This window comes from Aquarana catesbeiana, linkage group LG04, assembly GCF_042186555.1.
Source record: "Aquarana catesbeiana isolate 2022-GZ linkage group LG04, ASM4218655v1, whole genome shotgun sequence".
Classification (NCBI taxonomy): Eukaryota; Metazoa; Chordata; class Amphibia; order Anura; family Ranidae; genus Aquarana; species Aquarana catesbeiana.
This window is the reverse complement of record NC_133327.1, coordinates 335943842-335958681: the sequence shown is the minus strand read 5'-3', so window position 1 is coordinate 335958681 and position 14840 is coordinate 335943842. Positions and strand designations below refer to the sequence as shown.

The 14840-nt window shown below is 38.8% G+C and overlaps 1 protein-coding gene across 1 annotated transcript in view; it reads left to right on the top strand.

The window, feature by feature from the left end:
- UBE2J1 (ubiquitin conjugating enzyme E2 J1) overlaps nucleotides 1-14431 on the top strand; it is a 73901-nt gene extending 59470 nt beyond the window's left edge. Inside the window, exon 8 of the mRNA XM_073626928.1 lies at nucleotides 11365-14431. Coding sequence (XP_073483029.1) covers nucleotides 11365-11634 — 270 coding nt within the window. The 3' untranslated portion in view covers nucleotides 11635-14431. The remainder of the gene's footprint in view (nucleotides 1-11364) is intronic.
- Nucleotides 14432-14840: the final 409 nt, after the last annotated feature.

The following is a 14840-nucleotide window of genomic DNA, read 5'->3' as shown; positions in this document are numbered from 1 at the left end:
ACACAAATGTTGGCCAACAGTTATGAACGTGGGAACGTGGTGACGTACAAGATGTACGATGAGCTGAGAAAAAGGAAGTTCAGTAGCCAGTGCGGCTCCTTCTGCTTGATTCCGAGCATGCGTGAACTTTTATGCGAAGGACTTGTGTACACACGATCGGAAATTCCGACAACAAAGTTTTGTTGGCAGAAAATTTGGGAACCTGCTAGCCAACATTTGTTGGCAGAAAGTCCAGCAGCAAATGTTCAATGGAGCATACACACGGTTGGGCATTCAGCCAACAAGCTCACATCCAACAGTTCCCATCGGAAAATCCGACCGTGTGTACGCGGCATTAAGTAAATGTTTAAATCAACCCCAATTAAACAGGCTGAAAATTTTAACATAAAGCGTGATCTTTATCAGGTTTTGGTATTAAAGAAATGTGTTTTAAAGGACCTGAGGTGGAAATGACTCCCCCCACATTGAACACTTTATGCAAAAACGGAGCAAGAACATCACAAAATTGTCTATAGAATTTTTGGGTAAAACCATTTGGACCGGGACTCTTCCCTGGTGAAATACTATGAATTGAAGTAAGAAACTCCTGCTCCATAAAGGGGCCTCTAAAGCATCCCTTGTTTCTTCATTCAAGATTGTTAGAGGATTTTCAGCAACATATGTTGCCATACCTTCCTCCCTAGCATCTAATTCCGAGGACAAAGAAGAAACTGGCAAACTATATAAATCATCCTAATGAGTTCAAAACACCTGGTGTATGGAAGAGGGATCATGGCCTAACGTACTATTTGGAGTCTGTATTTTAGAAACATATGTTGGATTTGTTCTCAATTTTAATAACTGTGCAAGGGGTCTATCGCACTTGTTCCCCAATTCGTAGCTTCTTACCGCCTGTTTGTTATCAAAGGTGGTCATAGAAAAACTATATAGCTCTAACAGTCTTGATCTAGTCACCAAAATTTCTGTTGGGGTATTCTTATGTTTAATTTCGAAATCTCGTAAATGAGTGAGAGTAGATATTCTCCTCCCCGACCGTTCCTTCTTTAATCTTTAACCATGTTGGATAAAATCTTAACACTGATTTTAGTGCCTTCCATTGGAGTGGTAACGAAGTGGTGTCATTGATCTGATCTGCAAGAAGTTGCGGATGGTCATAATCAATGTTTGAAAACCACTTTTATTTAAGTATGGAATCATTGTCCACTCCCTAAGAGGAAAATGGAAGTGTGATCTGCAGATAAAGAGGGGAATGATCTGACTATATCACAAAGGTGACCAATCAAGCCCAGGATGACTAACGAAAAAGTAGTCCAGCCTACTCGCTATAGGTTTGATGAAGGAGGGAAAAGAAAGTGTAGTTAGTAGTTTGTGGATGAAGAATCCTCCAAACATCCACTGGATGGAGATTATAAAGCCTCTCTTGAAGAGATTTCAAGTGACAATGAGAAATTGATGATCGAACTGGAAAGCAACTTTAACCTGATTGGAATTGGGTAAATAGTCATTTGCAACAGTAAATAGTCTTCCCCAAAGATCTTCAAAAGTAGATATCTACCTTTTAGGGTCAGCCCTCTGGTCTACAAGAGTCATGGGGAGATTCTTATGAATAGCAATATTCACCCCCTTAGAAATACCCTCAGGATTTGTACTATGAAACCAACAGGAATAGTACCTATTATGGCATACGGGTACACGATCTGACTAGAAATGGATCTCTTGGAATAATATAATTTCAACTTTTGATTTTTGAAGAAAATATAAAACCTGGCCCCTCCTTTTTAATAATAACATTTAAACCCTTTCCATTGTAAGAGGAAAGCTTAAGACCATCGAGCCACTATTTGTGACAGCCATAACGGACTGAAGGAAAGTGATGAGCAAAAAAAAAAGAAGGAAAAATGCAATGCTAATCCTCATTAAAAGTGACTACAGACAGCAGTCAGTTCTTATTGCTATGTGTCTCTGTTAGGGGGATTCACCCTCTTTATCTGTCCTGTTTACTGTTATCATCGAGAGTAAAAGAAAATCCTAAATGTTTTTTGGGTTGACATCCGAACAGGAATAGTTGACCCCGGTGATACACCGAGATTCCCTTACTTTGGATAGATGTCCTCTCACTTCTCTTTTGGCTCTGGGAGAGGAAGTGAAGAGAAATCTCTGCAATAGGACACAGATGGCAAAAAACTGTTATAACCTCCCGTTCTCTATCCAAAATGAAAAAATATATAAATAAATAAAACAACAAAAAAATGTTTTTTGCTTTTAGTGGCAAACTTTAACCACTTGCCGACCGCAATACGTATATATACTTTGTGCTTTGCAAGTGGTTCACCAGGATCATGACTGAAGATATTGTTGTAATATGTTTGCCGATTTATGTGGGACATTATATTATATGTATGTACACATACAGTACAATATTGACCAGGCCAGAATTCAGTTGACAATGGTTGATTTGTAGGAGCCAACTCAATTTTAATATAACAGCTGATGACCCTTTGATTTGTTGATCTACCTAGGTGTGTGAGGTATGGCCTGTGAACCTAATTGAACATTTCAAAGGGTACATTGTTTAAAGGACCATAGAAGAAGTATTTATTGATGGTAATTTAGACTTGAGGGGGTAACAATGGGATCAAGGAGTGTTTTGGGTTGGCCTAGCGCAGGCTTCCTCCTGGGGTGCTAGTATATCAGGGGGGACTTGTTGATGTTAATATGCAAGAATACAGATTAGGAATGTAGGCATTCCAGGACTCAAAAGGGTGTTCAGGTGGTATCTGTTAATCTAATTACACATATCAAAGGGGGCTTGTTGATGTTGATATGCGGGAGTGCAGATTGGGGCGGTTTATGACTGCAGATGTTCACGGCTGGGGGTTGTTGTCTGTCTGAAAGACTCAAGCATATCAAAGGCCTAAATGGAAATGGCCAATCAAATTGCTCAGCCATTCAGTGTTTAGTGAATATAACATGGCGTTCAGTCTATAGTTTAGTCCTGTCTGTGTGTGACTATGAAGGCGCAGACCTAGGAAAAATGGGACTCTGAGTTATATACTCTGTTGGATTTTTGTCATCTGTGGACTTTGGACCTTGTTCTGTGTTGGAAGTCAACAAAGTGCATCTCTCTGGAAGAATTGGGTTGCTGCAGAAAAGTACTTACATCATCATTATAATAATTACTAATTAATTATCCACCCAATATAATATATCACTACAGATATCAGCTATAACCCCAGTATAATTTTTTACAGCCAGCGACTGGCTTTCTCATGAAAGCGTTCCGATCGGCTCATGAGCCGCTGGAACGCTTTAAGAAGTGGCGGGAGGGGACACCGCTTATATACTGTAACAGTATTCGCACCACACATGTTGGGTATCACTGCAAAGGGAGCAAGAGCAATAATTCTAGCACTAGACCTTCTCTGTAATTTAAAACTGGTAACCTGTAAAGGTGTTTGGGGGTTCTAAGTTAATGTTCTAGCAAAAAATACTGATTTAAACTTGTAAACAAAGTGCAGGAAACAGCCAGGTCTTAAAGTGGTTATAGCATATTAATTAGGGTAATTAATATTTTGGGATTTTTTAAAATCCTCTGTTAATTACAATTGTTGAACTTCAAACCCCGTACAGGAAAATGCCTAATGTCTATAAACAATTTATGCCCTTGTTTATTGACCAAAGAGCTCTCAGATATGTAGCAAAATCTAGGTATCTTTTAGGTCCCTGTAGTCCAGATAAATAGGAAAACATTCAATGCAAATATTTTTTACTAATACCGGTTATGGAAGATGTTCTACATTAAATATGCTGCATTTTTTTTCTTGTTTCTGCTAGTCATAAAATCATTTAAAATCATTAGTCAGTATTTTTTAAAAAAAAGTTGGTATGCAATGTAGTTGAAAACATCATTGAGTAAATTGGGGCGTACAAACAAATTTGGTCTGGTCATGAGGGTTTTTATTACCAGCAGACATGAAAGGTTTGATATCTGATTAAAACCTTTGTCATAGAAGAACTAACCTGTATGTGGGAGACACCTGAAATGGCCAAGCAGTCCACAGCTGCTGCAGGAGTGGAGATGGTGACATTAGTATATCTCCATTTAAAGTGATTGTAAACCTCAGACATGAAATATGAACATAGCATAATCCTATATAGTGTGTTTTTGTCTCAATCCAGTGTACGAAGTGTAATTTCTGTCTGCTGCTTTACTCTCTGCTATAAGCATGAGTCTCTTCTGACGAGTTTTCCTGACACCAAGAAAAAATGGTGACTGGAGAGCACAGTGTGTGATAGCCTCAGCTCTGTTCCTGTTTTGCTTTGTGAAGGAGGGTGTGTCCTTTTACTCCAAAGAGCTCTTAGAGCTCTCCTCATGGATGTAACTTCAGCTCTCCGTCCCCTGTTTTTCAGAGCTGAGAGATCCTGTGTACGTTTTGCACTTTGGATGTAGGGGAAAGATTGCTGTAGATAAACAGATACAACTTATGTAGGATGATTTTTTTTCATCACTGGGTATATGTAAGGGTTTACTGAGGAGAAGGAATTGGAACTTTATATGAAGCATGTAACTGAGAAGGTTACCATGAACAAAATGTGTCTGAACAATTTGATTATATATCTGTACATATTGGATCTCAATACAATGCACATAGAAAATATCATTGAATAAGATTTATTCCATTTAAAATGTACAAAACAAGGCATCATAATAAAATAGCATAGTAGTCCATGATAATAACATTTATGGAACATCAGACACATTGATCCATATATCACAGAGTACATATGTGAAAGTATACAATACCTTGCAAAAGTATTCACCCCCCCCCCCCCTTGGCATTTTTCGTGTTTTGTTGCCTCACAACCTGGAATTAACATGGATTGTTTGAGGATTTGCATTATTTAATTTACAGAACATGCCCACAACTTTGAAGATGTTTTATTTATTTTTTTTATTGTGAAGCAAACAACAAATAGGACAAAATAACAGAAAAAGTCAATGTGCATAACTATTCACCCCCCTAAAGTCAATACTTTGTAGAGCCACCTTTTGCGGCTATCACAGCTCCAAGTCGCTTTGGATAAGTCTCTATGAGCTTGCCACATCTTACCACTGGGATTTTTGCCCATTCCTCCTTGCAAAACTGCTCCAGCTCCTTCAAGTTGGATGGTTTGCGCTTGTGAACAGTAATCTTTAAGTCTGACCACAGATTTTCTATTGGATTGAGATCTGGGCTTTGACTAGGCCATTCCAACACATTTACATGTTTCCCCTTAAACCACTCAAGTGTTGCTTTAGCAGTGTGTTTAGGGTCATTGTCCTGCTGGAAGGTGAACCTCCCTCCTAGCCTCAAATCACACACAGAGTGGTACAGGTTTTGCTCAAGAATATCCCTGTATTTAGCACCATCCATCTTTCCCTCAACTCTGACCAGTTTCCCAGTCCCGACTGCTGAAAAACATCCCCACAGCATGATGCTGCCACCACCATGTTTCACTGTGGGGATGGTGTTCTTTGGGTGATGTGATGTGTTGGGTTTTCTCCAGACATAGCATTTTCTTTGATGGCCAAAAAGTTAAATTTTAGTCTCACCAGACCAGAGCACCTTCCTCCATACATTTTGGGAGTCTCCCACATACCTTTTTGCAGACTCAAAACGTGCCATTTTGTTTTTTGCTGAAAGTAATGGTTATCTTCTGGCCACTCTGCCATAAAGCCCAACTCTATGGAGCGTACTGCGTATTGTCGTCCTATGTACAGATACTTCAGTCTCTGCTGTGGAACTCTGCAGCTCCTCCAGGATTACCTTAGGTCTCTGTGCTGCCTCTCTGATTAATGCCCTCCTTACCCGGTCCGTGAGTTTCGTTGTGTGGCCGTCTCTTGGCAGATTTGCTGTTGTGCCATGTTCTTTCCATTTGGTTGTGATAGATTTAATGGTGCTCCTAGGGATCATCAAAGATTTGGATATTTTTTTATAGCCTAACCCTGACTTAAACTGTGTTTGGTTAGTGGTGCCTATTGCTTAGGTGTTGCAGCCTCTGGGGCCTTTCAAAAAGGTGTGTCCATGTAATGACAGATCATGTGACACTTAGATTGCACACAGGTGGACATCATTTCACTAATTATGTGACTTCTGAAGGTAATTGGTTGCGCCAGAGCTTTTTATGAGCTTCATAACAAAGGGGGTGAATACATACGCACATGCCAACTATCAGTTTTCTTATTTCTGAAAAATAGTAATAAATATATTATATTATATTATATATATATATATATATATATTTTATTTTTATTTATTTCTTTTTCTAATTTTACTTACCCAACTTAGACTATTGTGTTCTGATCCATCACATATAATTCAGATTAAAAAAACATTGAACTAATGGCTGTAATGTAACAAAATAGGTAAAAAGCCAAGGGGGGTGAATACTTTTGCAAGGCACTGTACATGATTGTTACAACATCGTACAATGAAACATGATGAATAAAGTTAGTGGAATGATCCTGAATTGTAAACATGATAGTAGCATCAGAATAGCTTGACGTGTTTCGTGGATGACCTCCACTCTTTAGGAGAAGATAGATAGATAGATAGATAGATAGAGATATATATATATATATATATATATATATATATATATATATATATATATATATATATATATATATATATATATATATATATATATATATAATATATGGAAAAATGACTAACATCCACCCATACTTATAATGTAACTGTGAGTCTGAATTCGAGTGATGAGAGCTGCAGGCAGGCCGGCTGGACGAATCATCAGCTCTGGGAGCTGAGGTGGAAAGACCCAAGAAAATTTGGTGGAAAAACCCTCAGGAGACAGAGGTCCCTGGGAGTGAGGTCCACCATGAATGGGCAGGGGTGATGTGGATAACATAGCCGTGGGACCTATGCAATTAAATATGAGAATTATGTGTAATATTACATATAGTATATAGTGTACCTATTTAAGATTATAAAGTGTGGAACAATGCTGCCACCGAGAAGTAGTGGGAGAAATGATGATCAGATGGAACTATATCATATCTGTGTTTGGAATAAGGAGAAAATGTGAGAAGTGATAGGTGCCTCTTGTGGTTGTTGGCCTCCTTGGACATTGTGCATTATTATCGACCATGTGTGTCAGCCTAGAAGTTTCAGGTAGTATGGTGGTAGATTTCCTTTCTATTACCTTTTACCTTTTTTCTTTGGTGTGTGATCTCCATTTCTATACACATATGTCCCATTATTTTGGGGTGCAGCAAGTCACTTCTCATATTTTCTCTTTATTCCACACCCAGATATGTTATATAAAAAATAAAAATGAGAAAATGGCGCCTTATATGTTAATCTAAAAAAAATTCTAATGCAATAAAACTCTTATTTTTACTTTGTGTTGAGTTCGCCTCTAAAATATCTATGCACATAGGAGCGAATGAGCACTAGTCTGTCAGGTTATACCAACTGACTGATGAAAGCGCCGCTTTGATGTTTTAATTGTCACTCATCAGTGTTTTTAATTTTTACATTTATTCTGGAAATTTAGATATATAGCAAGCATCTGCTCCTGATGTGTGGAGGTCATCCACCAAACGCATCAAGCTATTCTGATGCTACTATTATGTTTACAATTCAGGATCATTCCACTAACTCTATTCATCGTGTTTTATTGTACTATGTTGTAACAATCATGTATAGTTTTACATATGTACTGTGCGATATATGGGTCAATGTGTCTGATGTTCCACAAACGTTATTACCATGGACTACTATGCTATTTTATTATGATGCCTTGTTTTGTACATTTTTATATGGAATAAATCTTAATTGATATAATTTTCTATGTGCTTTGTATTGAGATCCAATATGTACAGATATATAATCAATTACATTTTGTTCATGGTAACCTTCTCAGTTACATGCTTCATATGAAGTCCCAATTCCCTCTCCTCAGTGAATGTTAATTAGGGATGGAGGCATCTGACCTTGTATAGATCCTGTTCCTCATATAAAGTCCCACAACCCCCCTTCTTAAATATGTAAGGGTTTATAACCACTTTAATGTTCTATCTGACAAACCTTTGGATCGCCAGAAGCCTGTTTTTTAAAGTCTTGTTTAAAATCTTTCAAAATTTGTAAACAAAAATTGTTCCCAATTTTCGCACAAATCTCCTGTTTAGTAAGTAACAAAGGAGAACTGTTCCCTCCATAAAATAGCAGACAATCAAGCTTTTCTGCCCTCTAAAGTACTGTTATATACTGGATGGCTTCCAATACAAGATTTTAACTGTCGTACTCCCGAAGAGATAATCTGGCATACCAGCCAATGGTGAGGGTAAGTATCTAGGCAGAAGATGGTTATTTGCATTGCCGAGGGGGCACTGAGGGAGTTGGTGGCTGTGATATCAAGCTTCTTTTTTTTTCCTTAAATATGAAATGTGATGAGAGCTTCTTGTTTATGTAATACCGCTTTTATAATTGTAAGTATTAATTTGGCATTTGCCTAATTCTCCCAGTCTGTGGTACTTATATAACGCATCCATTATGGGAGTGCAGGGAGCCTGGTCCTGAGCCAAAGCAGCTGCTGTTGGACTTTTGTAAATGCAATCTAAATTCAGTGATAAATTGTGCTCAAATCCTAGATAAGCTGCACTTTATTTATTTATTTGTTTATTTTAGCGGTGATGGGCCTGAGGATTGCTATAGACAAAAACACGTCTAATAACGTCAGACCATCTGTTGTGGCAGGCTTTGCATTTTACAGGCTCAGTAACTGGGGGAATACCCTCCAATGATGACTTCACACAATCACTAGAGCAGTTCAGTGGTCCTTTTTTTTTTTTTTTTTTTTCTCTTTTTCTAAAAGCCCCTTTATCTTGAATGCTCTATGTTATACGGGGGAATTTACACAAAGAACAAACACAATTCGCATGTAGTGTATGACGTAGTTGATGACTGGGACCTGTCTCAATGGAAATGCATTAAGCTGCAGAAAGCTTACTCCACATTCAGTTACATTTGCTGTCTGATCTCATTTATGCTGTAGGCTAAGCAGGCAACTGCCTAACAAAACAAAGTACTCTGGAACAAACCGTTAACTCCAAACGCTAAAGCTTCCTATGCAAAGACAAATGCGGAATAATTGTTTTTGTGGAACACTTAAACTGATGAACTGTGCATTAATATTTGTAACTTGTGCAAACATATTTGCTTTTTCTTATCTTCTGATGTTATAGTCTGCTTTTTGTGTAGGCATTAGCGTTTTAAAGGATTAGATTTTAGCTTTTGTTTTTCCACCACAGTTATGGTCATATTCTTGAAAAATATATTTTTGTATTGTGATCTCAAGTTTTGCGCTACTTAAAGGAGAAGGCACAGCCAAAGCTCATTTGGCTGTACTTCTCCCGTGAATCAGTTATGCAGTTCTTTCTGCACTCCTGTGACCCGTTTTCAGCCTCAAGCCTGCTGTCGGTTGACGTCACAGAGCTGGTCGGGGCTCAGGAAAGATCACAACCATATGGTCGGGATCCACCCACATGCCTGGACCGGCACCCGGCTCAGCCTCTCAGTGACACACAGATAACCCTTTGACTGCTCTAGATGTTTAAATCCCCCCCCCCCCCCCCCCCCCCCCAGCCAGTGTCCTTGGTACAGTGATGGTGCATATTTTTAGCACTGATCACTGTATTTGTGTCACTGGTTCCTGTAAAGTGTCTGACTGTGTCCGCTGCAATATCGCAGTCCCGCTATAAGTAACTGATTGCCGCCAGTACTAGTATAAGAAATAAATCAATAAAAAATCCATAAAAATATACCATAGTTTGTAGATGCTATAACGTTCGCGTAAAGCAGTCAATATACACTTAATGGGATTTTTATTTAGCAAAAACATGTAGCAGAATACATATTGACTGAAATAATATGAAGAAATTTGATGTTTTACATTTTTATTTTTTTTATATGTTTTATAGCAGAAAGTAAATATTTTTTTACAATTGTAGATATTTTTTTTGTTTGTATGAAAAAAATAAAAAATGCAGTGGTGATCAAATACCACCTCTATTTGTGGGGAAAAAAATGACATAATTTTTATTTATGTACAACCGTGCAATTATCAGTTAAAGTAACGCAGTGCCTTATCACAAAAATTGCCTGGTCACGAAAGGGGGTAAATCTTCCGAAGGTCAAGTGGTTAACGTTTGGTTGATGCATATTGGTATTTAGTGTATGGAAAGTTTGACAGTTGTATATAAAATGCTGATATGACATGCCACATCATACTATGTAACTTTTTTTTACGCCACTACCTTTTTTTTATATTTATTGTATTCTGATATTGCCTAAGATACTGTGCAATCCTGTAGAAATCCACTGCCCAGTTGGGTTATTTGTGGTGGAGAAAGATGGATATTTTTATAGATCTATTTATATATAGACCTAAATATCCCCATATTTTATCCCTTCAAAAAGCCTTCAAGTACAGTAAAATACCTGTTGATCTGCAAGAAATGCTCTCAGCTCTTAAGCCTTGTTGTGAGCTGACAACCTAAATTATTTTTGTGAACTGAGTGGTGTCAATTCTGCCCACTGGCTTTTGACAAACTTCTGAACCTTATACAACATAAAGGCTAGACATTCTGTAGTCCAAGATAACAAATGGGGCAAAGCAGGCTCTTTCAAATAACAGGAGGTGTGCAGAGGGAACACAGGACAGCTCTAAATTTCCAAAAGATCAACAGAGACTTTTTTTTTTTTTTTCTTTAAATCAAATTTATTTAACGCATATATTAAAAAGCTTCCGACGGTATATTTATCAGACAGAAGACAAGAAGTTACGTTTTTTGGGGTTTTACATTCTAAGAATAGAACAAAACCAGGCCAAATATAGCCCATTTAATTATACGTTATTGGGATCAATGAGGTGTGCAAGCAGTATGGAGTGGGATGCAGTCGATTCTAGTAATATAAAGTATATGGACATATAACGATTGCAGAAATATGTAAATGTATGTTTAGCCTGCATATATGTTCTTATGAGGGAAAAGAAAACAACTTTGCATGAAAATTGGTTTCTTTGTTTTTCTGTTCATTAGCATACTGTTATTTATACAAATGGTAGCTCCATACCATATTTGAAATTGAAAATTATTGAATAAATAATTATTTTTGGCTTCTCGTGTTAATAATAATATAACAGTTGTTGGATTGGGTTTTCATTGAGAATATCTTTTTGTGGTTCCAGAACAATAGCAAATTGACAGTCGGGGTCACAGTAAAATCATATACACTAGGATATGTTGGAAAAACACCTGTGCACTGTTCTTAATCCAGCAATCCTTTTTTTTTTCAGGCTGAGACCCATGATAGAGAAGCTCCATCTGGTGAAGAAGAGGAACAGCCAGCCCCAACTCCCAGTGTGTCCAGGAGCCCTCGGCAGCGACGAGCACAACAGAGGAGAAACCCGGCTTCTCCAGGGATCATCCCAGTCCAGCAACATACTGGCGATGCAAGCAACACCGGAACAACACTGCTAATAGTATTGCTGACCTTAGCATTGGCAGCGCTTATTTTCCGTAGAATATACTTGGCCAACGACTACATTTTTGACTATGAGCTATAATGTTTGGTTTGTTCTGTAAGGGATTGACATGAACACTTGTTAAAACGTGTATTAGTTATGACAACTGTTTAAGGGAATGACTTTCTGTTAAAAAAACAAAACATTTATCTGCTTAAATGGCTGTCTATGGCATACTATAATACTGTTGCTGGAGTTGGCTGGATCTTTCTTCCAATCAGGCTATACACTTTGAACAAGTGCTTTGTTTATGCCCATGTTTATATGTTTACTGAACAAAGAGAATAATGGGTAGCACACCACCCATTTTGTAGAAAAGAAAACTACTGCACTCCCATGATAGATATACTAATGCAAATAAGGTTTTTTTTTTTTTAATACCCTTATTTTGTGCAAGGTTTGTGGTGGATTGCTTTTGCAATTTTCTTTCTATTTAATGATAAACATCCATTGGGTCATTGCTGGCATGTTCCTAGGGCTGAATCTATCTATCTATCTACACCAGTGGTGGTCAACTTTTTTTTTTTTTTTTTTGACATAGGAGGCCTCAAGTGCAGCCCCTTGTATCTCCCAAGGATCACACATGCTGTAATATATTGGAATGGTCAGTGAATGTAGACCTGCAGAGGGTCAAAGGCTACACAAATGCTGCTCTAGCAAAGCAGTCCATTATTGTGTGGTGGAAGTGTTGATTATGAGTGCCAGCTTTAACTTTACATACAGGATTAAAAATGCTCAATTAGTGCACAGCTTTAATCAGTAGTGACTCTGCTCTAAGCACCTGTATTGACCAGGGACATTTTTTACCAGTCTAGTTTTACGTAATATCGCACAGTCTGGGAAAATGACATAGTGTTCAGATATGACACAGTGGGGTTGATTTATTAAAACTGGAGAGTGCAAAATCTGGTGCAGCTGTGCATGGTAGCCAATCCACTTCTAACTTCAGCTTGTTCAATTAAGCTTTGACAATAAAACCTAGAAGCTGATTGGTTACTATGCACAGTCCACCAGATTTTCCACTCTCTAAGTTTAGTAAATCAACCCAATTGTTTCTACTTGGGATGTAAGCAGACAGATTCAGTGACCAAAGTGGCCAGTATAGTAGGCATGAGTGTTTTTGCTGCATGACAGCATATATATAGTGCTAGGAAATGCAACTGCCTTTTAGACTGCACAGTTTTTCTGTCTGGGATCGTTGGGGAGATTGAGCCTCAGTTCACACTGGTGTGATGCGGGAACCAGCGCAATTTCTGTGCGGGTTCCCGCATCGCATCTGACTCGCAGGCAGTTCACGCTGCTCTCTGACACCCACAGCAGTGCGCAATGTAAAGTTGACACCTCAAAATCGGTTCGCAGGACGCAGTGTGAACTGTGAAATTGGAATTGCATGGGTCTCTACACCCATGCGATCCGATTCCAGTGTGGACCAAAAATAAGGTCCTGCACCATTTTGGTGTGAATGCAATGCGATTTCAGCCATACAAACTGTATGGCTGTTTTCGCATTGCACAGACATTGCATGTGATGTTCACAGCAATGCGATGTCTGGGATTGCATACGTTTGAACCCAACCTTACCCTCTCTATTTGTCCAGTTTACCTTCATCGCTGAAAAGAAAGGTAAAAGAAAATCTCAAATTTTGGGTTGTTCCCAGAATAGTGATAGAGGGGAAATCATCCGATGGGGACACTGGTTCTGGTGACCCCCCTATTGATTTTCTCAATATGCAGGAATTTCCTCTCACTTCGGTTTTTGGCTATAGAGCTGGAAGTGATGGTGTATATCCCCAATGGACACAGATGGTGCAAAAAAAAAAAAACCCACAGGGTTTATAACCCTTCCTTACTCTATCCAAAAAGAGAAAAGTTTTGCCTACAGTTCTACCTTAAAGGGGTTGTAAAGGTAAAAATTTTTTCACCTTAATGCATTCTATGCATTAAGGTGAAAAAACTTCTGACAGAACCGCCGCCCCCAGGCCCCCCGTTTTACTTACCTGACGCCTCGAAAGTCAGCTTCGCGTTCCCGACATCTGTTCCTCCGCTCACCCTGGCCGCTGATTGGCTGCAGTGGATGGATTGAAAGCAGCGCAGCCATTGGCTCGCGCTGCTGTCAATCACATCCGATGACGCGGCGCGCCGGGGGGCGGGGCCGAGTGATACAGCGAGCGGCTATAGCCGCCGGCTGTATCACGGGAGCGCGCCCGCAAGCACTCACCACCGTGCGAGGGAGCTCGCATTAAGGTGGTGAATGCTTGCGGGGAGGAGCTGAAACAGCCGCCGAGGGACCCCAGAAGACGAGGTTCGGGGCCACTCTGTGCAGAACGAGCTGCACAGTGAAGGTAAGTATAACATGTTTGTTATTTTAAAAAAAAAAAAAAAACACCTTTACAAACGCTTTAAGCATAGATTGGCTAGCTAGTTCATTAGTTTCAGAGCTGCGTTTTTATTAATCAAGCAAATTTATTTATACTTCTTTTTTTAACTTGGCAAAGACTTTTTTGAAAAGGACTGTTTCTGAAAAGGAGTCTTGGAAAAAACAAAATCAACATGTAATAATACATCACAAAGATGTTCTAAAAAGAAAGTGGCCGAAATATTTTCTTGCAATTTTTTTTGTTTTTGTTTGTTTTTGAGGAGAGGGGTTCAGGGTTTGTCTCTGAATATAACATGGTCAGTATCCTGTAGTCTATTTTCAGATGTATATCTTGCTTTTTTAATTAAAAGTAATTACTTAATTTGTTTATTCTTGCATTTATTCTAATGTACTATATGTAATTACCTAAAATTATTGTTCTCTGAAAAATATGTCAACAATAAATTAAGTGTATTGAGTTTTATTCTGAAATCTAAATATGTGCTTTTGATATAGCTAGCTGTTTTTCATAGCACCAGTTATAGACAGGAGCAAACTGTGAACTTGGTAAGGAAAACAGCCAATGTGTTTTTGGGATCCAAAGATCTCCCCCCTCCATAACCTCAAGCCACATCAGAGAGGAAGCAGGAAATAAACAAGTGGTTGAGGAGCTGGTGAAGAAAGGAGGGGTTCAGGAGAACTGGGCTGACTTCTCAGTTGGTTACCTGCTCTTTAGCAGTAACGGACTGCACCTTAATGGGGAGGGTGTAGCTCTGCTGGGAGATAAGCTGGCCAAAAAGTTAGAGGGGCTTTTAAACTAGGTAATGGGGGGAGGGTCCATATGTAGAGCTAGCCAGCGTGGTACAAAGCTCAGCGGGTAATATTGTTGGCAT